Source organism: Gymnoscopelus braueri (assembly GCF_963280865.1).
Source record: "Gymnoscopelus braueri genome assembly, chromosome: 9".
Classification (NCBI taxonomy): Eukaryota; Metazoa; Chordata; class Actinopteri; order Myctophiformes; family Myctophidae; genus Gymnoscopelus; species Gymnoscopelus braueri.
The window spans coordinates 54,903,023-54,929,798 of record NC_137610.1 but is presented as its reverse complement, the minus strand read 5'-3'; the positions used below and the strand labels follow the sequence as shown (position 1 = coordinate 54,929,798).

The following is a 26,776-nucleotide window of genomic DNA, read 5'->3' as shown; positions in this document are numbered from 1 at the left end:
TGGGACTATAGGTTCGATATTGTAAAAAAAAAAAAGTCCAATGTGAACCATAATATCAATATTATACAAATATTTTTGTTAATATGAAATATGTATATTTTTTAGACTTGAGTCCTTGAGTTGTATTCTTGCTCTGTAAAGCACTTTGAGCTGCATGTCATGTCAAGAAAGGTGCTACACAAATACAGTTTATTATTACTGCCAGGTAATATTTAATTCATTATTTTGCTGCCGCCAGCGTTATTCACCTTGTTTTGACAGAAGCCACTACGAACATGCTGATGTAAATAAAAAGTGTCCGGGGGGTGGGGGAGGGTCTGGTCTGTTCACTGGATTTTTTTTTACCGCGATCAGCCATTTTGTTCCGGTCGGCTGTTGAATAACAGCCGTTTTCACAAAAACAAGAGAGAAAAAAACAGAAAGGAGTGTTTTTCTAAAACTCATAAAAGGTTGTGGACGGGAATGTCATTTCTTGGGATGAAGTCACATCTGTCCATTTCTTCTTTCAGGGTCCTAGGATCATTCGTAAGTTGCGATAGAGCGCCCTCTTGTGGGATTTTCCAAAAAAAAAGTTTGGAAAAGACGCAGATCTAGGTCAATGGTTGGATTTCAATGTCAATGGCAGGGAGGCACGTCATAGACCACTGACATCATGAATGAATTTGTAAAGTGCTTTTCAAAAAATAGTTACAAAGTGCTTTACATCATAGACTGACCACATGATGTCACAGATCTAGATGAAGCCACACCCTTATTACAACCTGTATTGTTAACTGGTGAACCCAGCAAATCATTATGTGAACGACTTTTTCTTTTTCTTCCTGTTCTTGGTCGTCATGACTGCCAGTTCCCACCTGATGTTGTGTGGGAGTTCTGACTGCTCCAGACCGTACTGAATAACTGCCAGCTTGGATAACGTCTTCAGACTAGGACTCAAGTTTAGGATAAACAGGTCATTATCAAAGGCGATGAAACAATCTCCCACCATGCAACAGCAAGAACTATAAACTGAACTCGGGCCTTTCCCCTTGGGCTCAACCTTCTTCCAGGAGAAAGTCTCTCGACTGTATTTCCACAGATCACTGAAGGTCTGGCCCTTGTTGAAGCCACCAAATATGTACAGCTCTCCATGGTAGACAAAGGCTGAATGACCGTAGCGTTCTTCTGGAAGAAGCTGTGCAGAAGGTGTGTTCAGCCAGCAGTTGGTCTCTGTGTCAAACACTCTGATCATGTTGTAGCTGATCATGTTGTAGTCCTGGTGCTGCCACCGGCCCCCAAATACAAACATCTTTGTCCCGATGATGGTGGCAGAGTGATGTGATGAAGTAGGTGGTGTAGTTCCTCTGGTGTTAATTAAAGACCAGACCATTGTGCTGGTGTCCAACTTGTACATGTCATTAGTGCATCCAGTCAGCTGGGTGCGTCCTCCATGGATAAACATGACCTTCCCCAAGACACAGGCTGAGTGGTGGCGCCTCCTGTCTGGAACAGTCCCAGAAACCTTAGGCTTTACCCAGAGGTGGGTGTTCACATCAAATGCATAAAGCGCGTTGCAGAGGCCTGCACGTTGCAGGCCTCTGCGTGTAAGGCCTCCCCAGATGTAAACGATATCATCCATAAGCACAGCTGTGTGGTCCCGGCGCCTGGAGGGAACCTCAAGGTGACGTTCTCCTTTTCCAGGTGTCACTGGGGTTAGCTTCACCCAGCGTAAAGACACAGTGTTGAAGACGTTCACATCAATCTGATCTACATTGCCATCACAGTTCCAATTATCTCCAAATGAGAACACTTTGTGTTCCACTACAACGGTAGCATGACCGAATGAAGATGGCCGTGCTTCCAGATGCCCCAACCAGTGAAACATTTCTCACAACAGCACCACTGCAGATAAAAGCAGATACTCTTCAAGTGTTGCTCTGTAAGAGTGGATTCCTATTCACGTTGCATAGATTCGTTCAGCGGCACAAACGTCACACTAAGTTTAGCCAATCTACAAAGCCGATGGTGTTGGGTCGACCAATCAAAGAAGCCGATGGCTGTTGATCTTCCTAATATGGTAAATTGTTCACCGGTACAGAGAGAGACTCTTTTTAAAAGTCATGGTTATGATGATGACATTCGTTGAGTGATGACGTCATTACGTAGCAAACACAATGACCCAAAAAACCCTATGATAATAGAACCCCCTCAAGGGCCCTTGGGGGTCCCCGGACCCCACTTTCAGAACCACTGACTTAAAGTGACTTATGTTCTGCATTAATCAGATAATCACTAACACTAGCATCCCCATTGTATTTATTTTTTAATAAAACATTTTATCTCACGATTTTGCAACCCCATTTTTTTCACTCAGTGCCGATTGTCTAGGTAATCCTGGGCGCTACACTCCCTCTGCAAGCCTAGGGAGAGCCCGGATCCAAGCTCATGCATCCTTCAATGCATGGGAGCTAACGAGCCTTCTCATCACCCGGCAGGGGGGAGTTTCCCCAGTTGGACGTAACGCGTGGAAGGAACACGTTATTCCCTCTCACCGACCCCACCTAGGGTATGGGCACTGACGACGCGGAGGAGAGGACAAGCCCCCAGCGCCCAACAGCGTCCCCGGCGGGAATCGAACCCAGGACCTTCTAGCTGTGAGGCGACAGCGCTACCGACTACGCCATCGTGCCCCCAGCATCCCTATTCTTATCTGAGTAGAGTTCAGTGGGTTGCCAGGTTCAGATAAGAATAGCATCCCTATTCTTATCTGAACCTGGCGACCCACTGAACTCCACTCGCCCCCCTCCAACCCTACACCACAAACACACATACACCCTGACCCCTCCTCCCGGTTTCTGCACTTTGACTCTTTTTGCACTAATACCATGTTTACAGCTCTATCTGTATCTATGAATGAGTGTGTTTCTGTGTGCCTGTCCTCCGCGTATCTCAAGAACCTTACAACCTAGGCCAGTGGTTCTCAAACATTTTCATGTCAAGGACCCCCAAATTGACACTCATTACCCCACGGACCCCCATTTGAAAAGATAAGCCAGGGACCCCAATAAGAGAAGGTTTTTAGGGCTCTCTAGCAGTGATTCTCAACCATTTCATGGACCCCCAGTTTAACATGCATTAGGGTACGGACCCCCATTTAATTCATATTGTAAAATCAATGTTAATTTGACTCTGATTGTGTACAAATGGAACCAAATGGACCCGTTAGGGTCCATTTGGTTCCATTTGTACACTCTCAGAGTTACACACCCGTAAGGGTCCATTTGGTTCCATTTGTACACTCTCAGAGTTACACACCCGTAAGGGTCCATTTGGTTCCTATCCATCATTTAGCTGGGGACCCCCTGGAACCCCCTCAAGTACCCCTTGAGGGGTTCTCAAAGTGACCCCACTTTGAGAACTAATGACCTAGGCTGCTAATCCAGCCTGGTAGCGTGTCGTGGGTTCAAATCCCCATCCCGACGACCTTTGATGCGTGTCACCCCCCCCCCCCCCCATTCTCTCTCCCCATTTCCTGTCAGTCTACCGTATATCTATCAATAGAGGCAGAAAAAGAAAAAAACATTTTAAAAAAGGAACCGTACGACCGATCGACATCAAACGTGGCGTGTTTATCGCCCGAATGCTGCTGCGTTAAATGGTGTTAAAGGTTCTATGACATTCATTTTCACTTTTTTTTTTTTTAATGTTTTTTGGGGGGTTTTATGACCTCAATTACACCCAAAAAATCTGAACTTTGAACATTCAGTGGATTTTCTGTGGTCTGGGGTTTTCTGAATAATTAGGCTGAAAAGTAATCTGAGCTTGGCCCTTCGGCAGTGAGGTCACAGTCGATTAATCCCGCCCACTCTCCTCCTCACCCTTCCCCTCCCCTATCCTTTCCTTTGGGGGGGGCGGAGCATAGGTGATGATTGACAGGCAAAATCCCTCACCAGCGACACCCGCAGGCAAAGATTTATTTTTTCATTGCAGTTGAAAAGGCTTTAGAAATGTGAGAGAAAAACACCTGCCATGGATCAATGGAGTGGAATTTTTTGTTAAAACTTTCTATACACGTTTGAAGGACCATGACAGAGACTTTTAATGTGTGGTAAAATTTAACGTCATGAAACCTTTTAACGTGTGTGTGTGTGCATTTTCAGAGCATGTTTATTTTAATGATCAATCAATCGATTGTGTTCCGGCTTGGATCAACGGAACTACCATTACACTTTAAATTCCTATTTATCCCGATCACAATGAAAACACATTTTTCAAGCTTTTAGCGAAACAATTCCAAGACATTTTGTTTTATTTTTTACATCAATGTTTTCATATTAACTCTCTCAGTGCAAAGAGCGAGTTATCCCCATTTTATTTATTTTTTTTTTCAGAACCCAAGATATCGTGATCCAAAGATTTGCTGCTCCATTCACTTCTTGTTTAACTTATTATTATTTTGTTTTACTTTTAAAACATTGCTGGCACAGTATAAACGTATTTTTTTTATTTCATTGGCACTGAGAGAGTTAATATTAAAGTGTTTTTGGCAAATATTTGGGGGCCCACTTGCAATATCCTGGTGGCCCATCAGCGGTCCCCGGCCCACAGGTTGTTAACCCATTCATTACATGGATATGCATGGAAATGCATCATGTTTTGGCTATTCAAAAATAGCAGATATACGAGCTTGTAGATCTGCTATTTCTAGAAAAATCGTGAAAATGTGTGCAAATCTTTGAGTATATATATTTTATAGCGAACATTTGTAACTCAAATCTCTGCTTCTGGGGGGTCCCTGGCTGGAACTAAGTATTTTGAGATGGGGGTCTGTGGCCGAATACATATCATTTTGGGGGTCCTTGACATGAAAAAGTTTGAGAGCCACTGATTATTATAGCAACATACATTTTTCAGAAAACGGTTAGGATTTAGAAGACATTTGCAGACGCGTTCTAAGATTGAATGGTTTAAGACAGGAATGAATCCATGTTCCATAATAATGACCTTTGGGATCTTTGCCCCCAGGTCCTGGTACTGCTGGGGGTTCTTCAGGAAGTTGACAAACTCCAGGATCTCCAGCTTGGCCTCCTCGCAGCCGGCCACGTCCTTGAACTTGACGTCTATGTTGTCCTTCATCATCTTGGCCGTGGACTCGCTCATGCTGAACGGCCCGCCCCTTCCGCCCCCGGCGCCTCCTCCCATTGGTCCCCGCCGCAGGGTGAAGAGCAGGAAGCCAATCACCAGCAAGGTGGGGATCATGCTCATCAAGAATGAGCTGTGGAAAAGGGAATGATGACGACACTAGATTAGGGCTGCAAATATCCATCATATTCATAGCGATTATTCTATGGATTTATTTTTTATTATTAATTGAATAATAGAGTGCATATATATATATATATATATATATATATATATATATATATATATATATATATATATATATAAACTGCAGATGAAGCAGAGCTTTAGGGTTAAAGATAAAATATCTACCCGTGGTACAGAAGCACACTATTATTTCCTGTTTATATAATTTTACATTAACACATTGAATGCCAATCGCGTAGATCTACGCGAACCTATTTAAAGCCGCAGCGTGCCAATCGCGTAGATCTACGCGAACCGCCGATTCGCGTTGATTTTTCCCCAGGTGCACTTTCGGATTTTTTTGATCCATTTCCGGTTCCGGTTTGAAGACCGGAAACAGAATTATTCGGGTTCCGTTTTTTTCGATCGTATCCGCTTCCTGTCTGGGATCCTGTCTAAAACTCGATTTTCTCGGTTGTTGTTTTTCTCCTCGCTGATCACTGTTTAGCGTTGATCCACTGTATCTTCAAGATGGCGGCTCGGATTTGGAAAAGCTTTTCGCTGGGCGTTTCACACAGATCCCCTGTGTGTTTAGAACCAAATGAACGCGCACTTTTAACTTATTTAGCGAGGTCTGTGGCGACATGAAAAAAAACAAAAAACAACAATAAACTGGCACTGGTGAGTACATTATGATATTAACCTCTGGCATGGAATGTGTTAAAGGGGGTAGTTCACCCAAAAAATAACGTATTTTCTATCAATTGCACACCCCATGAAGCCTAAGCGAATCATTTGATTCCCGTTTCCTACCGGACGGTTAATGTATCCGGTAGGAGACACAAAGTAGATTCTTTGTGTCTCCTACCGGAATTACACCCGGTCATCAAATTATTGGCTTAGGAATGCGACAAAAACAAAAATAAATCCATGAATTCAAGGCTTCATGGGGTGTGCAATTGTTAGAAAATAAGTAATTTTTTGGGTGAACTCCTCCTTTAACTTTGAGAAATGGGAATGCTCCTCGCTCAGCGAAGTGTCATTTTCAAGCGACATCAATTACTTATGACATCATGCTACACAGCTCTATCACTGGATGCTGTATTTCTCTCTAAAGTTATTGCTACACTTATTTATTTATTTAGTTGAATTCATTTCCTTCCACAGAACATGACAGATGTGAAAATAAAATGTGAAATATCCTGAGGAATTGAGCTGTTTGACATGCATGCTCTCACAGATCTACCCACAGGCACAACAACCCACAGGCTTGTCTAAACACGGTAAACTTTTGTTAACATAATTTGACATCAACACAGACTTAGTGCATTTCTAGGGTCATTGTTTCAAGCATGGAAACGATTATGACAAGTATAATTATAACAACCAAAAGGATTGTAAAGGACATAATTGTGATTATGTCAAATAATTTGCTATCAGGTGATTATGTTATAATTGACTAGAGACAGGTACACACAGAGAGAGAGAGAGAGAGAGAGAGAGAGAGAGAGAGAGAGAGAGAGAGAGAGAGCACACCCATCACTCTATCTAGAGACAGGTACAAAGAGAGAGAGAGAGAGAGAGAGAGAGAGAGAGAGAGGCTACACACCCATCACTCTATCTAGAGACAGGTACAAAGAGAGAGAGAGAGAGAGAGACTACACACCCATCACTCTATCTAGAGACAGGTACAAAGAGAGAGAGAGAGAGAGAGAGAGAGAGAGAGAGAGAGACTACACACCCATCACTCTCAGAGCTGTAGACCACAGCTGCTCTGTGTGAAGGCTCCAGGCCCAGCTCCATGTGGGCGGCCTCCAGGTTACGCTCAAACGTGTCCACGCTCCCTATGTTGAACCACACATAGCTCTGTGGGGCGGAGAGAGAAGAACAAAGAACAAGCAAGTTGTTTAAGAAAACTCACAATGCCAAAATAAAGCCTGAAACTTATTTTCTCACTGCAGTCCTTATGATTAAGGCTGTGGTTCTCAACCTCCTGAACCCCCCCCCCCCCCCCCCCAAGGAACCCTGAGGGTCCCTGAACATTGAGAACCAATAATGTACAGATAGCTAGGTAAGTTTTGTAATTATGGTATAGGTTTGTAATTAGACATAATATGCAGAATTGTATTACATATATATCATAAATACGTACATGCAGTGTATTCACATTCTGAAATGGCTTCTCTTAACCACCGAATGCTTTCCATATGGTCTGCCTAATATAATATAATATAATATAGAGGTTTTACTTTATGTTCATTTGACCTTTATTGTTTCATTGCAATATGTTTCTTTGTTATATTGGTATTTTTGTTTCTTCATCTGTATGACATGTCTATATTAATGTTTAATTTGTAATAGATGTGTATATTCCACATTGATGTAATTTTATCCTATGAATGTACAAATGTTCCCGGAGAATGCCCAGGCATGCAAACAGTCCCGAGGTGAAAAAGGTGACAACATGTTGTTTTCTTTTGGGTCAGGTGTCACACAATTGTCCTATTTGGGTTCAAAAAGGTGACTGTAGCTGAAAAGTTACACTTTTGCATGTCTGAATGCCACTTCTCAAGTCCCTGGTTCTTTTTAGGCATCCTCCTCCACATTTTTACTGAATATTTGTGTATCATTTTTTAATTCTCTTGCAAGTGAAAACAAACAAACAAACAAAGAATTATACCGTATTTGCAAGAAAATGCTATACATTAAAATAATGAATTGTTAATCATGCATCACACACCCCGTCTGAGGCGTCAGCTCCTGGCACCGTAATGACTCGTACATACTGTTTGTTGACAACCTCCAAACGGTCAACCTAGTAAAACAACAGTATATAGGAAAGATAACACACACATTAACAACATACTTGTATCATTATATGGCTATTATACATACTTATGCTAGTATAAGTTAATTGCATGTTTTGGTAGGGTGTAAGAGCACATTTATAGTTATTAATTAGGATGAACAAACGAGACAAATCTAACGACATATACTGTATGAATGGTGTTGAACCTCACGTTAAGAAGCTGAGAAAAAAGCCTGTCAAAGATCTCACACACTCTCTCACAGAAGTTACTAGTTTAAGGACAAATTATATGTTTTATTTATTTGACCTGAAACTGAGTGGATTCTTCAACATTTGTCTAATCGGGGAGGGATCTTGATTTGCGCCATTTCATGTTTGCCTACTTGCAGCACATTCTATCAGACCACATCAAAGAAATGCGTTTGGTTTTTACCACTTAAACCCTATATACTTGATCCCCCAGGGGTCTGTACTTGATCCCCTCCTTTTGTTCCCCTTCTACACCATATCTCTTCGCCGAGCATATCGGATCTACAAGCTTGTGGACCTGCTACTTTCACTGAATGTTTGCCTATAATAATAATAATAATAATACATTTTATTTGTAATGCACTTTTCATTCACAAGGAATCTCAAAGTGCCACATGGTAAAACATCATCAATCATATAAAGTTAAAAACAAGATTTAAAAACAGACTAAACAACAATTCAACACGAAAATACCCTCTGAAACAAAAAAAAATTCAGGCCTATTTTAAAAGAGTCCAGGGTCTGTGGTGCTCTCAGGTTAATAGGAAGGCTGTTCCACAGGCGCGGCGCTGCCGAGCAGAAGGCCCGGTCACCCATAGTATTCATAGTACTCATAGTACCTATGACAGGTCCAGATTATGGACGCCAGGGTTCATGTGGATAATCCCATCCTCACCATGCCTCTGCCAAGGTAGCGATGCACAAAGTCCTTCCAGGTAATCTCCCTGCCGGTGTCTCTGAAGTACAAGTAGAGGAAAGAAGACGAGATGCCTGCCGCAGCGATGGCCAGGTAGCGGAAATCCTTCTCATCCCATGGAAGATCACCCTGCATGAGGAGACAAGGGGTCATTACAATCATTTTCAGAGAAAATATCTTCAGATGGGGGTCCGCAATCCGCAGACATATACATATTCATTTGAGGGTCTTTGAGACATGAATTTGTTTGAGAACCACTGGTTTTAACAACACAGAAACAAGCCCAAAAAAACGCAACACCCAACTACCAATATTTACAAGCGACTTTAAAGAAAAACAAGCCCAAATTGGCTTATAATAAGCAGACTTGGCAACATTGACCTGTATCGACCCATCTCGCTGTGATCACTGTCTTACTGTAGGTGTTACAATGTATGTGTGTGTGTGTGTGTGTGTGTGTGTGTGTGTATGTTAAAACACAACTAAAGCCTCATTTATAACTGGTTGCACACCGGTGTCACGCACAGAAAACAGCCTAGGTATCTATCTATCTACATCAGGGATTACCAAACAGTGGTGCGCGCACGCCCTCTAATGGTGGCTAATGGTGGTGCTATGGTGTCATTTTAAATATATTATGAACATAATATGCCAATATATGGCAAGTATATGCAGAATATATGCTGCATATATTCACATATATGAACCTGAATATGGCATATTATGCCATATTCAGGTTCATATATGTGCATATATGTGGAAATATATGTCTCATATATAACTTATACATGTCCACATAAATGCCACATATGATACATATGTACATATATGTAAAGACATATATGCAGGCGGCCAATTTCGAATATGTCGTCACATATATGATCAGCATATATGTTGCATATATAAAAGATATACGTTCATATATTTCCTTTCCGTGTGTGTGTGGGGGGGGGGGGGGGGGGGGGTGTCAGCTAGGTCTGGAGGTAACAGGGGAGCCTGGTTCCAGATGAATCTGCCAGTGCAAAAAGGCAGATTCTTTCTGACCCCTCTCAATAGAGATTCCAGACTAATATCTATATCAGTCTGGCCATGCCAAGCTAGGGGTGCACGGCCAAAAAAGTTTGGGAACCGCTGATCTACATGCTTATAGATCATCAGTTATTTATCGTATAGATCAGGCATTCCATGCTTGTGGGGAGATGGTTGACACATACCTTCTGCATGCGGCTCCACCAGTCTTTACCTCCTCCTCCTCCTCCTCTCTTTCCTCCCCCTGACCCCTTGCTCTTCCCATCTGCAGGTTGCAAGTTTAGCTCAAAATGTAACTTTATCTGCACATTGAAGCAGGTAAATGACAACATAACAGGAAGAGAAGCAACTGGCACAGGTGAGATTAAACAAGGATTATAATGAAATATCACCTCAATAAACAAGACACAGATGAAAGCTAAATATGAACACATAAGGCTGGATAACGGGCTCTGTGCACAGCAGCCAAATTGGGCCTCTTCTTACTAACACCTTCACAGGTGTTACCAATGATACTAATGAAGCGTTCATTTATTGGTGTGTCCAATAAAGACAGTGTGAGTACTTTGTCCTCCATTTAATTGAAACTTTGGATGTGCTACCCTTTTGGGGATTTTTTTAATTCCTTATTTTGATGTGTACAGTATACTGGACTTTGGGTCTAGCACCACTGAGAAAACCCATTGTTGATGCAAATGGACCCATTTGGTTCCATTTGTACACTCTCAGAGTTACACATCCGTAAGGGGCCATTTATAACCCCCACCAGGAACCATGAGGGCCCCTGGACCACACTTTGAGACCCCCTGGAGTGTTTCCAGTGTCAACATGCACAATATCAACACCCTGACTCTGTTTGAGCAGAATGGAACGGAGCCTTCATTAGTATCTAAATCAGGGGTCTTCAATGTTTTCAGGCCAAGGACCCCCTAGCTGAGAGAGAGATGAAGCAGGGACCCCCTCGTTATTGTATAAAATTGTGTTTCAGATCAACTCTTGCTGCTCTTTTTTCCCTCTACACCTATAACTCTTTGCCAAAAATAGCCGATCTACAAGCTCACAACGCCTTGTGAGCTTGTAGATCTGCTATTTTTGGCTAAAGTTCTCCTCAGAAAAGGGATGCTAGGGTTCGAGTGGTTAATGTAAAAAAAAAATAATCATATCACACAAAGATTTGGCGGACCCCCTGTAGTAACTCTGAGGACCCCCTAGGGGTCCCGGAGCCCCTGTTGAAGACTCCTGATCTAAAGGGTCCATTTGGTTCCATTTGTACTCTCAGAGTTATGGGGGTCCTTGTAATCAAAAGGTTTGAGAACCACTGAGCTACACGAAATGGAACAGAGCCTTCATTAGAATCATTGGTAGCACCTGTGAAGGAAGTAAGGAAGAGGCCCAGTTTCTTTCCAACATGGCTGCTGTGCATAAGGTACACAAAACAATACATAACGGAGCTCGAGGAAATCAGACCACCTGGTATATTTATTATGAACTATTATTATCTTATCATTATTTGCTACCGTTTTATTTGGTTTTATTGTAAACATCCGGTACTGTAGCTCCTACTGTACCTTTGGGTGCCTCGCTGGAATAAAACCGTCCTCGAGCCGCGTAGCGTCCCTGGCAGTAGGACAAGAACTTTGATGGTGTGAGAGACACATTCTGAAAAACAACAACAACATGATGTCATCCACAATGACATGATTTACTTTGACAAACAAAAACTTGAATTCAAAGTGATCTTTAACCCATTAAGACCAGGAAGGCATCGGTGTCATTTTAAGATTTATTTGGCTAATAGTCAAAAATAGCAGATCTACAAGCTCGTAGCGCGGCACCGAGTGCCGCGCTACGAGCTTGTAGATCTGCTATTTTTGAAAAATCGTGGAAATGTGTGCAAATCTTTGAATATATATTTATTTTGAAAGCGGACATTTGTAACTCAAATCTTTGCTTCTGGGGGTCCCTGGAACTAAATATTTTAGAAATGTTTGCTTTAAAAAATATATATATATATTCAAAGGTTTCCACAACTTTTGTAGCCAAAGAAGCCAAACTCACCAAATAGCCAAAGAACTCTGAAAATGACAGAGATGCGTTTCCGGTCTTAAAGGGTTAAAGCAGCACGTAAATCTGCACGTTTATTCAAACCCAGTATCCCCACATGGAAGAGACCAAACGTATGAACTTGATTAAACTGTCTGGAAGAGATACTGAAGCTGCATTTATATGTATCTGAGTAACAACGCTCAGAGCTACTGAAACCACAAATAAAAGAATGGTTTGATCTTTATTTACACAATCATGCCGTTGGTCGTGCATACAGTAGGTGTGGGAGAACGCATGTCATACAGCTCATATAAGAGAGAAATACAACCGTCCAATATACAACATGAGATGCAGGAGGGAGGAGTGAGCAGGCAGGCAGACATTTGAGTATATTAGGATGTGGCTCTTCAGTCCAACCTGCTCCGTTCCTCCGGACTCGCATCTAGTCCTCACCTCCTCACTCGGAGGCGTGACTATGGTGACTAAGGTGAGTGTGGAAGTAGTAGTGTTAACCCATTAAGACCTGGAACGTATCTGTGTCACTTTAGATTTCTTTGGCTATTCAAAAATAGCAGATCTACAAGCTCATAGCGCACCACTGAGTGCCGCGCTATGAGCTTGTAGATCTGCTATTTTTGAAAAATCTTGAAATATATATATTTTTTTCCTTTTTTGCATCAGGTCTTAATGGGTTAGTATTATTATAGTATTAGAATTTGACTAGTGGAAGTGTAGGAAGACCTCCTTCCATCAACCACTGTAGCTTTGGGTTTGAAACAACGGCCACACCCTCTGCTTAAAGAAAAACCTGAAGATGATCCATTTATTTTTCTGTTAAAATGAATTGGAATAAAAACAAATGTATGCATCGGGTCTGGATCGCATCCCGGTGAAATATCTTGCAGTGTGTGATCCCTTGTTGGCCATCAATGGTATAGTGTGAAAACCACAACGATATATGACAGACAATTTCAAGAAAGAGACTCGTATAATGTGAAATACATAAGGATCTGATGACTCCCCGACCACTTTAAACGTCCTGCAGTGTGTAGCTTCCTTAGGCAAGAAGCAATGACCTCCACCTATGTTATTACATTACACAGGAGTGAGCATTACATTACAAAACAGAGAGCAGCTCTGTTAACCCCCGCATCCCTGTGATAATGATATATTAGACATTATTATTCTCATATATATATATATATATATATATATATATATATATATATATATATATATATATATTGAACACTTCTCCATTCACATAAAAAAAAGCGTAGTTTAACAGCACAAGGCGGTCGTTTCCATCTATTTATCTTTCGGTATAGCCAGCAGAGAAGCAATTATTAACCAATATAAACGGACTAGCGTAGCGTATTTTAACCATCATCATCATCATCATCTTCATCATCAGCTAGATATACATTGTGGAAACAGCCAGCCAATAGAGACGGTCGGGGGCACAGTTTGGATTCCAGCGCCACTCCGGGGGCGTGGTTTGCCAAGCACTCCCGTACGCTCCCAAATCACGCGTCAATGACCAGAGTTTGCTACGCATACCTGTGTATTTGAGAGGGGGAAGACTACTGGTGCTTTACTGTAATGGAAACGGCGGATATTTTGATGCGGTGTGGTGCGGTGCGGTGTGGTGCGGTGTGGTGCGGTGCGGTGCGGTGCTAAAGCTGCAGTCAAAATCCAGCTTTACTGTACCATGAATCTGAGAATATGTGTGACGTCTCAAAGCATATAAAACATAGGGCTCAGTTTAGCCATGGCTGTTTGTTTACCTCTGTATTACAGTGTTGCCCTTAAGGCATATTACTGTAGTACGTAACTGTTTTATGTGTTTACATAATAAAACAATTGCCACTGGAGTAGTGTGGTGGAGTACTGTTTACCAGCAGAAACACATTGTTAATATTTTGGTGTTTTGGTGGACGGGGATGATTTTGGGATACCAAAACCAGTGGTGGAAAAAGTACTCAGTTATTTTAGTTAAGTAAAAGTAGCAATACCACAATACAAAAATACTCGGTTATAAGTAAATGGCCTGTGTTCGAAATGTTACTTGAGTAAAAGTACAAAAGAATTGGCATCAAAATATACTTAAAAGTACCAAAAGTAAAAGTACTAAAATGTTTGAAAATAGCCGATCTACAAGCTCACAACTCGTCGCACCGCGACGCGTTGTAAGCTTGTGGATCGGCTATTTTCAAATAGCCTAGGTAAAAAACAGGGCTAAAGTGGTTAATGTATGTTTTATAATGTAATAATGTATATCTGCAAAGTAACTGGTAACTAAAGTTTTCCAATAATTGTAGTGGAGTAAAAGTATAATGTTTGCCTGAGATGTAGTGGTCGAGTATAAAAGTAAAAGTACTGAAAAATGGAAATACTTCAGTAAAGTAGAAATACCTAAAAATTGTACTTAAGTACAGTAATTGAGTACATGTACTTAGTTACTTTACACCTGGCACTGACCAAAACACACAATGAAAACAAAATACAGCGAGAGAGCAACGTGTTTCTGCAGGTAAACATCACCACAGCACTTCAGAGGCAGATAACTGCTGCTGAAAGAGGGACATGACGGGTAAAACTTGTATTTATTGTTATTTTATGTAAACACTAACAGAAACACAGGGCAAGGTTACATACTGTATGTAGGCACATGTCTGGACTGATGGTCAGCTTTGGTCAGACTTGTGACAACAGTGTTGTCACAACACTAACCTTATAGACCAGTGGTTCTCGCTTAAGGGGGTTCCAGGTGGTCCCCAGCTAAATGATGGAGAGTTGGTAACCAAATGGACCCTTATAGATCTTTAACTCTTGAGAGTGTAAAATGAAACCAAATGGACCCTTATGGGTCCATTTGGTTTCATTTTACACTCTCAAGAGTTAAATTATTGTTAAAACATCTGCATCACTTAATTAAAGAATTGGTATTTTGATAAATATTTGCCTGTCATCTCTCCTATTGTACCACATCAATACAGCAAGGAATTGTGGACAAAACCTTATCCAACAAAGTCTTGGGTCTGAGAGTCTAGATCTCATCAAACGGTGGTTCCGTGGCTCAAATGCTGAATAAATAATGGACCTTGATATGAAAAGGTTGAAAACCACTGTTGTAGACCAACAATCTAAGTTATCTAACTGCCAATACAAAAAGGAGAAAACTAAGAGATTGTAGATCTAATATAACAGTCAAAGTGCCTGTGTGAGAGGGCTGATTCTCAAGCTCTTTAATGTCAAGGACCCACCATTTGATACAATGTTTTATCTCTGGGAGCCAAATCAAAGAACATACTATATTGTTAGACATGATTGTTGGTCTGATATGGTCCGTCATTTTGCTTCCCATGTATTATAGGTCATTGGTTCTCAAAGCGGGGTCCTTGAGGGAGTTCCAGGGGGTCCCCAGCTAAATGATAGATAGTTAGGAACCAAATGGACCCTTATGGGTCTGTAACTCAAGAGTGTACAAATGGAACCAAATAGACCCCAATGGTTGAGTTAAATTAACATTTATTTTACGATATAAGTTGGGGTCCCAGAGATAGAAATGCCATTAAATGGGGGTCCGTAGCCTAATGCATGTCAAACTGGTGGTCCTTTAAATTAAGATGGTTGAGAATCACTGCTAGAGACGTAAAAATTCCTCTTCCTCTTATGAGGGTCCTTACAAATGGGGGTCCGCGGGCTAATAAGTGTCAATTTTTTGGGGGTCCTTGACATGAAAAAGTTTGAGAACCACTGCTATAGGTAGCTTGATTTGATTGATTGAACACTTTATATAGAAGTTTGCAGGAAAAAAAGCACATGAAAGTCCAGTTTAAATACAAGGTCAACTAAATAGGATTAAAAAAGCCCATGAAAGCCTCATGGCTTGTTTTCAAATATATTGTTTATATATATATCCTTATGTACTCAATGCATTGTGAATGGAGTTAGTGAATTCACTATGAGTGAATTGTAGCCTATTAGATAACAGTGAAACTGATCAAAACAGTCAATTCTTGTACGTTCTCTAGTTGTATTTCCTTGTACAATGTACATAAACTACCAATCATTTAGCTGGGGACCCCCAGGACCCCTGTCTGGGGGGTCGATCAGTCTGGACCCCCATGCACGTTGAGAACCACTGGGCCAGCCCACGTTAGCCTCAGGAAGCTAACTAACACTCATGACAGATGCAGAACTCTAGCCCCTACGGAACCTCTCCCTCCGCTAAGTAGCTCCGAGATGAGGTCCCTCGTTGGTTCCTGCCGTTTGCGGTCGACATTGTCGCACATTTTCCAATTTTACATGTTTCTTACCCCTTTCTGCACATCGTATCCAAAAAGCAAAGCATTTGCGCCACTCTCTCAGATGTTTTAAGTTCTAGCGGAACATAACAGCTTCCAACGAGTTGAAGAAAGTATTTAATTTGCCTCGGTTTTCATCCGGTTCCATAATATTTTGCATTGGAAGATGCAATTCAACATTTGACCAGTAGGGTAATCAGTAATGTTATCTCTACGGGCGCAACTCTTGCGCAATGTCTTAAAAACATGTAACCGGATGAAAACCGAGGCAAATTAAATTCTTCAACTCGTTGGAAGCTGTTATGTTCCGCTAGAACCTAAAACATCTGAGAGAGTGGCGCAATTGCTTTGCTTTTTGGATACGATGTGCAGAAAGGGGTAAGAAACATGTAAAGTGGAAAATGTGCGACAATGTCAACCGCAAACGGCAGGAACCAACGAGGGACCTCATCTCGGAGCTACTTAGCGGAGGGAGAGGTTCCGTAGGGGCTAGCATCACAGACAGCTTGAGATTTGGAGATAAAATGAAAAAAATAATAAATATTTTTTTTTAATATAATGTACCGTGGTGGCGCAGCCTCCATGGCCGGGCATGGAGCTCCGTGTGGCGGCCGTGAAGCAGCGTCGTCCCGCTGTCCTCCCCGCCAGCCTGAGCCGCACCGGCAGAGCGGCCGCCGCTGAGAGGAGCCCCATCATGAGAGACATTCACCCAGGCTGCTGCTGCCCGCCGCCCGAGACCTGCCGAGACCCACCTTTAAGAGTTCTTTAATAAGAGTTTGTTTGGTAACGTTTTAATATGTTTCTCCTCTGGCTGTGCTTTCCATTCAGTCTGTGTTATTGAAGAGCTCAGCAGTGTTCAGTCAGCAAATATAACGGAGCAAATATAAGACTTCCGGTGGACGATCTCTTCAGAATAAGAGTACCCTCTAGAGCAATCTTATATTTACATCCATCAATGCAGTTGTGGAAAAAATGTTTTACTTAAGTAAAAGTATCAATACTGCAATGTAGAAATACTCTGCAAAAGTAAAAGTCCTGAATTCTAAATGTAATTAAGTAAAAGTACTGGTATCAAAATGTAATTAAATATACAAATATTTTGCTTGTAGATCGGCTATTTTCAAATTGCCAAAGTTTAAATAGGGCTGAAGTGGTCTTGTATAAATATAAAAATATTTTGCTTGTAGATCGGCTATTTTCAAATTTCCAAAGTTTAAATAGGGCTGAAGTGGTCTTGTAATTATAATCAAAAATATACAAAGTAACAAGTAACTAGTATAATATCTGCCTCTGAAATGTAGTGGAGTAGTACTTAGTTACTTTCCACCACTGTATACGTGTATTTTTCAAAATGCATAGTACAGTAATTGATTACATGTACTTAGTTACTTTCCACCACTGTATAAATGTCTTTTTCGAAATGCATGTATGTCTTTCATAAAACATTAAATGCGATGCTCTTACTTTGAAGGCAACCGGAAACCTTATATTTGCTAGCTCAAAACCCGGATGTGTTATATTTGCTACCGGAACGGAGCTGAAGAGCTCAGTACGTAACAGCCACGGAAATGTCATGAGAGAGGGTATAAATGAGGACCTCAGCGGCTTCCTCTCCATGTGCCTGATTGAATATGTACTGTTTGACACATTTATGTCGTCGACTTTGATGAACATTTTATTAATGTTTCGTTAGAATATATCAGTGAATATAATGTTGAGTCGTTTCAGCGTCGAGAAATAATAACAGCGGTTTAAAAAGATGTCTTGACTCTTTATTACATGTGTGCGTTAAAGGGACAACTGTGTGGGGTCCTCACACTCCTCCTCCTCTGATTGGCTGAGAAAAGCTCCCCTTCCTCCCCCCCCCCCCGTGCATGTCAAGGAAGATTTATTTAAGGAAGAGACGCGCTGGACGCCGGGGATGCGCCATGACGGCTCAGCAGTTTTGATTGAATACTTTATTTAGAAGTTTGCAGAAGAAAAAGCACATGAAGGTACACTTTAAAATACAAAGTCAACTAAATAGCTTTGAAAAGCCCATGAAAGCCTAATGGCTTGTTTCAAATGGGGTCCCCATGTACTCAATGTATAGTGACATTAAATGACAGATAGAATACACTTAGCCCTAGAATGTCTGTGATCTTACATACATTTCAAGTATTCCAAATACACAGTCATAGATCTCTCTCGGTCCCCCACTGTGTAGTGCCTATCTGCGCGGCCATAAAAGTGCTCTAAACTCCGTCTGTACTCACCCAATAATTAATTCCTAAGACGTGTAGTCATATTTTGTCCTCTAGTTTCATATCCATGTGAAAGTTCTGCCAGAAAACGTGTAGCACTGAATATACGTAACTTCCTTTAGGACGCACAAATGTTTGGGACACACAATTGGCAGGTGATGATTCATTACCCCACAGCAATCACAAGCACCTGTCAATTGTGTGTCCCAAACATTTGTGCGTCCTAAAGAAAGTTACGTATATTCAGTGCTGCAATCATTCCTGGCCCCTCGCGTCGTACAGAAAGACGTCCGTGTGCAGCTCGTGAAAAAGTGGAGATATTTGACTAAACACACGTTTTCTGGCAGAACTTTCACATGGATATGAAACTAGAGGACAAAATATGACTACACGTCTTAGGAATTAATTATTGGGTGAGTACAGACGGAGTTTAGAGCACTTTTATGGCCGCGCAGATAGGCACTACACAGTGGGGGACCGAGAGAGATCTATGACTGTGTATTTGGAATACTTGAAATGTATGTAAGATCACAGACATTCTAGGGCTAGAATACACTATGCAGAACATCATATAAACAGTTTACACATTGGAAAATAAGAAAAACAAAAATATGTACAGTGGCAAACCTCACACCGGAAGTTCAATGAAATCATAGCCACGGGAAGACCTTTTAGGTTAGGGGTGCGCGCGTGCATGAGGACCCCCCGCGCGCGTTTTTCGCGGTTCTGGGCAGATTGGGTTCGTTTTTTTCCCAGTTTTTGGTTTCTTTATTTCGGTTTTAGGGTTAGGATTAGGGTTAGGTTAGACTTATGTTATTTAATTCTTATTTTTAACTGATTTTACCGATTTATTATCAAAAAAATAATATTTTTTTTGATGGGGGCGCGGTAGGGGGTGCGGTACCTGGGGGGAGGGGGGGCGGCCGCACCCCCAGCACCCCTACTTCCCGCGGTACTGAATGAAATACATGGCAGTGAATAGAGCCGGCTGAACAGCTAGTGAACAAACATTATTTCTGAACGATTGCGACCTTCGTCATATTTCATAGTTCATTAATATAAAAGAAGACATAATAGGTTGTTTTCTAATCACTTGCTTTTCGATGTGCACACTGTATAATCTTATTGAGGCATCTAAACGCAGCTAAATAGCAGTATTGTTTCTGGCTTGGAGGTATCGTAAGATTTGTCTGCCAGACAGGAAATGGTGGACAGTCTCGCGATACTTTGGCCGTTCAGAAACAAACTTTGTGCTCTTTAGATACCTCCATAAAATTATACAGTGTACACAATTGAAAAGCTACACAGCAGAACATTATGTGTGATATGTCTTCTTTTATTTTCCTGTGCCGAGTATTTTATAAAGGTCTCAATCGTTCAGAAATAGTGTTCATATGCTGTCCAGCCGGCTCTCATAGACTCCAATGTTATTTCGCAGAACCACCCAGTGCGACGAATCTGCCGTCTGGAATGGCAGGGTAGAGAACATGACGTCGGTGTCTCTTCCTTAAATAAGCTTCCTTGAGGCATGTAACACTGGGCAACACCATGCAACTGTAAGCAGTAATGAATGACCGTTATGTCATGTTTATAAAACCCTGATCTGACAATGACTGCAGCATTTAATAACTCTGAACCTAAAGTTAACCATGTGGCATCATCATAGAACACAATTATTAAAAAATAAATAAAAATAAGAATGAAATGATCAACATTTGTCTCGATTTTTCAAAATGAATAATAATAACAATAATCACCATCATCATAATCATTATAATTATTATGATTATATATTTTTCTATTGATATATTTTTCAAAAATAGCAGATTTCTCAGCTCGAAACACCTTGGGATGCGATGCATTGTGAGCTTGTAGATCGGCTACCGGTATATTAGAATATATGACATATAAAATAGGGCTTATAGAGATGCCATTTGTCTGACAATTAACCTATTCGTTTTAATGTAAAAACATAAAAAAATAAGGAAAAAATAGAATACTAAAGTAACAAAAGTTCTACATGTAGTAATAAATCTCTATCTGTTTATGGACATGACAGTTTAACCGAAGGCCGAACTTATTCACTCCATTGATCATGCAACAGAAGCTGAAGGTTCACCATAGACTCAAAAGCTTAGAATGCAAGAGAACTGGGCCCTTTGTGAAGTGGGCCTTGTACAAATGTAGGCATACACAGGTGTATATGTATGTATGTGTCTTAAGCATTAAGTTAAATTATAGGATCATTTGTATGTGTAACTATGTCTTATTAAAGTATTACATGAGATGTTCCACCATCTTGTTGTTGTCGGGCAGAAACCTTGTACTGTATGTCCATATTTCACCTTTTAACGTTTTTTCTCTCCATAAATTAATGCATTTTTATCAAAGACAGTGTCATAAAAGTGGCAAAAATATAGGAGATCTGCAAGCTCACAACACATCGATGCAACCTGTTGTGAGCTAGCCTACTGTAGATCAGCTATTTCTGAAAATGTGAAAGTGGTTAAGTACGGAATTCAAAATGTACTTGAGTAAAAGTACAAAAGTTTTGGTATCAAAATGTAACCTACTATAGTACCAAAAGTAGAAAGTACTCATTATGCAGAAGGTCCCATTTCACAAGTTTTCAAACGTAAAAATCTTTTGAAAATAGCCGATCTACAAGCTCACAATGCGTCGCGATGTGAGCTTGCAGATCGGCTATTTTCAAATAGCCAAAGTTTAAATAGGGCTGAAGGGGTTAACGCATGTTTTGTAATAATAATCTAAATCTACAAAGTAACTAGTAACTAAAGTTTTCAAATAATTGTTGTGGAGTAAAAGTACAATATTTGGATCCGAGATGTAGTGGAGTAGAAGTAAAAGTATTGGAAATGGGAAATACTCAAGTAAAGTACAAATACCTCAAAATTGTACTTAAGTAAATGTACTTGGTTACTTTACACCACTGGTGTGGGTTCATAAATATTGCACCAATGAAAAGTATCAACAGGAGCTTATGACTAAATAATAACTACATTGGATCCATTGGAGAAACACAGGTTCTTTCTTTTCTATTTCCTGAAAAGTAACAGTTTTGGTCATACAAGGTTTCCAGGTGAGCAAAAGGCCCTCGATTTGGCAGTTCAGTGTGATTAATTTAATCACAACTTAATTGGAACCATCTTGTAATGTGTAACACAGGGGTCTTCAACGTTTTCAGCCCAAGGACCCCCTAGCTGAGAGAGAGATGAAGCAGGACCCCCTCTATATTGTATAAAATTGTGTTTCAGATTAAACTTTTTTTGTTTACTTGGTCGGCTCTTTTTTCCCTCTACACCTATACTTCTATGCCAAAAATAGCCGATCTACAAGCTCACAACGCCGCTGCGAGGCGTTGTGAGCTTGTAGATCTGCTATTTTTGGCTAAAGTTCTCCTCAGAAAAGGGATGCCTAGGGTTCAAGTGGTTAACGTAAAAAAAAAATCATATCACACAAAGATTTGGCGGACCCCCTGCAGTAACTCTGAGGACCCCCTAGGGGTCCCGGACCCCCTGTTGAAGACCCCTGGTGTAACAGAAGCTGAAGGTTCCTCTAACTCCCTCTGTAGGTGCTGTAGGAGAAGCGGCTCATCAGGAGGGGCAGGTGAAACCTCTGGCTGGGGTTGGTGATGTTGAAGACAACCTGTTCAACAGAGAATCCGGTTAAGATCAAATTGATTAACTATAGCCTGAGCCTCTCTCGTGTGTATTTACAGCTGCACTATGTACTGTAAGTGCTGACATTTTTACCATTGAGCTAATAGAGCCGGCCTGCTTGCTCAGGGGATAAATTGAGTCTTGACCATCAGGTCAAAATTTGTGTCAGACCCAGGCTGTGTCTAGGTGAGACATGACCTTTGACACGATCTAAATGTCTCAATAGAAGAGCAGGGAGACTAAATACAACCACCCCAAAAAGTTATATTGTATTAACATACTCAGATTAGACAAATTTACATTTTATTCATTAAAAAGGTACATAGTGCCGCTTACATTTTTTAAATATCCTAACAAAATAATGTGATCGCACAATGGCAAATACCTGGCACTGAATCAGAATCAGAATCAGAATCAGTTTTATTGTCACATCACAGGTTTACAAGGTAAAAAAGTGGGTGAAATTCTTTTTTGTACATCGTTCCCATCGCAACGTTAGTTTCCATAGAAAGAAGAGGGGGGGGGGAGAAGAAGAGGGTGGGGGGCAGGTGGGAAGGAGATCAAAAACAAGAGAGCAACAGAAGGCCAGACAAGTTATCTACATATTTACAAATTACCTGAGATAATAAATAAAACTAAAAAAACTAAACTAAGGTGCCTGAGCATAGCAGCAATGTATTGTACTGTGCATGTTATACTTATACTGTGCATGATAGACAAGGACGTTAAGGTGCTTAAGGAGCACAATAAAAAGACCCAAAAAAAGTCAGTGCGTTATACAAGGGATTAAGGTGCAAAAGGTCAGTGCGTGTCCACCTAGAGTGGACTGACCCTAGTATAATCCGCATGTAGCTCCATGAGGGAGTGCAACAAAAAGTCATTTGTACCTGGTGTAGTCCACAGGTGTGTCCGAGGGGGGGGCTAAAGTCCAAGTCATTGTCCCTGGTATAATCCACAGGTGTGTTCAGGAAGAGCCAGAAAAGTCTGCGCCGCCTGCTGTCAGGCTGCTGAACTCATCCAGGCTTATGCCCCATTCAGCATTCTGACAGCGGCTGGATTGAAACTACACCAAAATCTGGTGGTGGAACTCTTGATACTGCGGTAGAGCCCCTTGCCCGGTCGCGGTCGTTGTAGGGGGTTGAACAGTCTATGACTTGGGTGGTGCTTGTCCTTGATGATGCGCTGAAGTGGTTAATTATGATAATTAAGCAAAAATAATTTGTAATGATACAAATGTAAAAGTAAAAATAAAATGCAAGCATTACTGTGCAGAACTTACACCTACAGTATTCAAGTATATCAATAAACATGTTTATAAATAGATTTCCTAAGTGAATAAAATATTCCTGTTCCCCTTTGGCCTCTTTGGCCTTTACACTGTGACGATGCTGCCACCTAGCGGCTTTGCAGAGTATTGTCACAGTATTGTAGGTGAACAATGTGGTGAGGTTAAGTTGGGGGGGGGGGGGGTGTGCTAATAATCCCCTTTAACGTACCCTACCTCAACATAAGGGTAGAATGACGCCTGTCCCTTGCTCTCCCAGTATTCTCCCGTCTCAAAACGCAGCTTGTACATTCCCGGCGTAAAAGCTTCGGTGGTGATGAGTCCAGGACAGCGTCCATTTGCATCTGTAGTCCTGAAACAACAGAGATGCTGTGATGTGTTGTAGTTCAACAGGACTTCTTCCTAAATAAAGTACTTAAAGAAGTAGTTCAACCAAAAAATTACTTATTTTCTAACGATGACACACCCCATGAAGCCTTGAATTAATGGAGATTGTTTAGTTTGTGTCGCATTCCTAAGTCAATAATTTGATGACCGGGTGTATTTCCGGTATAGGAGACACAAAGAGTACTTTGTGTCTCCTACCGGATACATTAGCATCTTTCTTTCCGCCGGTAAACAAATTATTGGCTCAAGAATGCGACAAAAACTTCATCCCAAAAAAAAAAATCCATGAATTCAAGGCTTCATGGGGTGTGCAATTGATAGAAAATAAGTATTTTTTTGGGTGAACTAGTGAAAGGGTAGCTTGGATGGTGGCTTATTGCTCTACATAGGTGCCTGAATTCTCTATCTCCTGAAATGTCCTCTTTCTGTTTGCCAAAGAGCAGGAGAGACAAGTATTCAACACCTTTTTTAAACAAAGAAATAGCACTTAGGGCGCGGTCACACCAAAGTTTAATTCTACCTATGAGGGCGGATTCTGACAATGCTTTTCAATGAGAACGGAGCGGTTTGTTGCCGTTTGCGGATTTTTGCAGATTATTTCTGGTAAAGTTCCAGAGAATTTTTATTCAAAGTCTTCTCCTGGATATTCCTGTTAGTGATACTCTTAATTGTAAGGTAGCCTATAGCACAGTGGTTCTCAAACATTTTCATGCCATAGGGGGGGGGGGGAAATCTGATGGGGATCTGAATTTTTCAAGATCTTAAAAAATACGTATTGTTGTGTTGTGAGATTGAAGATCAGCTATTTTTGAATAAAAGTTTAAAATATGGTTAAAGTGGTTACACAGATGTTGATGCCATATTAACTCATTTTACTGGGGACCCCCTGGAACCCCCTCAAGGACCCCACTTTGAGAACCACTGGCCTTTTTGGCAGATTTGTCAGGGATTTGAACCCTACCCCACTGTGATAAGGCTCCAGATGACCAGGTTTGAGTCCAGGCGATGCAGACTGAGGGACATTCTGCTCGCAGGGATCCCGTCCGCTGTGTTCAACACATGGGTAGTCAAGGGGCTGTCCTCTGCCTTAGACATGTCTGTGTGTGTGTGTGGCGTGTGTGTGTGTGTGTGTGTGTGTGTGTGTGTGTGTGTGTGTGTGTGTACGGGTCAAATGTGTACAGGTAAACCTACTAAACTAAACGCTTCCCTGTGACCTGGTTGTTAAAGCAAAACATAATAAAACACATTAACTAAACAGTTTCTAACATAATAGTACGTTAATAATACTATGTCCATAGCCTTAGCCATAGCATTGAAGGAAGCTATTAGACCACTTAACACTGTGCATAAACACAGATTGTAGCTTACATTGCCATTAGACTACTTAACACTTGCATAAACACACATTGTAGCTTACATGGTCATAGTGTCATACATCTACCATCACCACCAAAGAAAAGCTTTGTGAATCAACAGTCTGTGTAAAGTGCAGCTCTTACCTTTGTGTTTTACAGACCTGGTTGATTTCCTCTTGACTAAAGTTAAGTTGGTTTCTCCCCCGTCAAAGTTTTTGAAACAAGAAGCACTGGTTCATTATTGACATGCCCCAAGGCCAGAGGTGCTGCAGCCACGTATACCCAGCATTCATTGCAAAACAAACACACTGTGCTAAAGGTTGTCCAGGCTGGCTCCAATGAATCATTAGAAAGGCTCTGTCTGCTGTCCTTCTGTAAACACACTTAATTGACATTTTTGTTTTATTGTGTTTGAACAGCCTGATAGGCTACAATCATATAACGGTAATCAAATGTAGAAGAGCACTGACTGGGCCAGCTCAGACAATAAGCCTATTTATTAAGGTGCTAAAATTAGCCTATAGTATCAGTGTACCAAAGATCAGAGACTGACGTTTTCAATGCTACTGCATCTTCCTCATGACTCTGAGGAAGACTCAAGCCAGTCAGATCTGTTGCGTTCTGCTCCTGTGGAGCACCAGACCTGCCTTCATGGCAGATTCATAATTTAATTTCTAATAATATAACAGATATGGCCTTATCATAGCTTTAAAGGGCAAGACCACTTTGGTATAGAGGTGTGGTTTGTGTAGTTATCATGATGTAACTCCAAAGGTGGACAAGAAATCAAAACTAATTGCTCCATTGATTAGAAATTGATCATTCAAAATATGCTCCTCATTAACTTACATTGTACGGTAAAACAACTTTTTTAGCCCGTAAACGAACACAAACAAAGTCGATTCAGACAATATATAACATCACAAAACCCAGTACTGTTTTTATTTATTTATAAAAAGGTCAACTTCCTGTTAATTTTGCTATTTTTATTAAAAAGAAAACCCGGATTGGATCCGCGGATCCGGATCTTCAAATAGTAAAATCTGCAGGAAGTTGACATTTTTATTACTGGGTTTGTTTGGTGATGTTCTACTGTATATTGTCTGAATCACTTTTGTTAGTGATTGTTTATGTGCTAAAAGAGTGACTTTGAGAGCTGTTATACCGTACAATGTAAGTCAATGAGGAACATATTTTGAATTATCAATTTCTAATCAATGGAGCAAATTCTCTTTTCGTGTCCACCTTTGGAGTTACATCATGTCAAGGTAACTACACAACCCAAACCTCTACCAAAGTGTTCTTGCACTTTAAACAATTATAATTGGAATTGTGTGTGCTGTACAGATCAATGAACGTCACTTGTTGATGTCATGCACAATAAGTCCAGTCCACTTATT

General features: G+C 40.9%; 2 protein-coding genes across 2 annotated transcripts in view; both read right to left on the bottom strand.

Moving 5' to 3' along the window:
• Positions 1 to 17,265, bottom strand: part of afg3l1 (AFG3-like AAA ATPase 1) — a 37,542-nt gene extending 20,277 nt beyond the window's left edge. The window contains exons 1-7 of the mRNA XM_080437374.1: positions 16,991 to 17,265; positions 11,639 to 11,729; positions 10,256 to 10,335; positions 9,021 to 9,170; positions 8,027 to 8,101; positions 7,028 to 7,152; positions 4,984 to 5,254 (exon numbers count right to left, since the gene is read on the bottom strand). Of these exons, the coding sequence (XP_080293500.1) occupies positions 4,984 to 5,254; positions 7,028 to 7,152; positions 8,027 to 8,101; positions 9,021 to 9,170; positions 10,256 to 10,335; positions 11,639 to 11,729; positions 16,991 to 17,131 (933 nt within the window). The 5' untranslated portion in view covers positions 17,132 to 17,265. The remainder of the gene's footprint in view (positions 1 to 4,983; positions 5,255 to 7,027; positions 7,153 to 8,026; positions 8,102 to 9,020; positions 9,171 to 10,255; positions 10,336 to 11,638; positions 11,730 to 16,990) is intronic.
• A 4,980-nt stretch (positions 17,266 to 22,245) lies between these two features.
• Positions 22,246 to 25,116, bottom strand: urahb (urate (5-hydroxyiso-) hydrolase b; the record flags this gene model as incomplete). Its single annotated transcript, XM_080437391.1, has 3 exons — positions 22,246 to 22,335; positions 23,851 to 23,986; positions 24,983 to 25,116. The coding sequence occupies 3 exons, from the start codon at positions 25,114 to 25,116 to the stop codon at positions 22,246 to 22,248; spliced, it is 360 nt and encodes a 119-aa protein (XP_080293517.1).
• Positions 25,117 to 26,776: the final 1,660 nt, after the last annotated feature.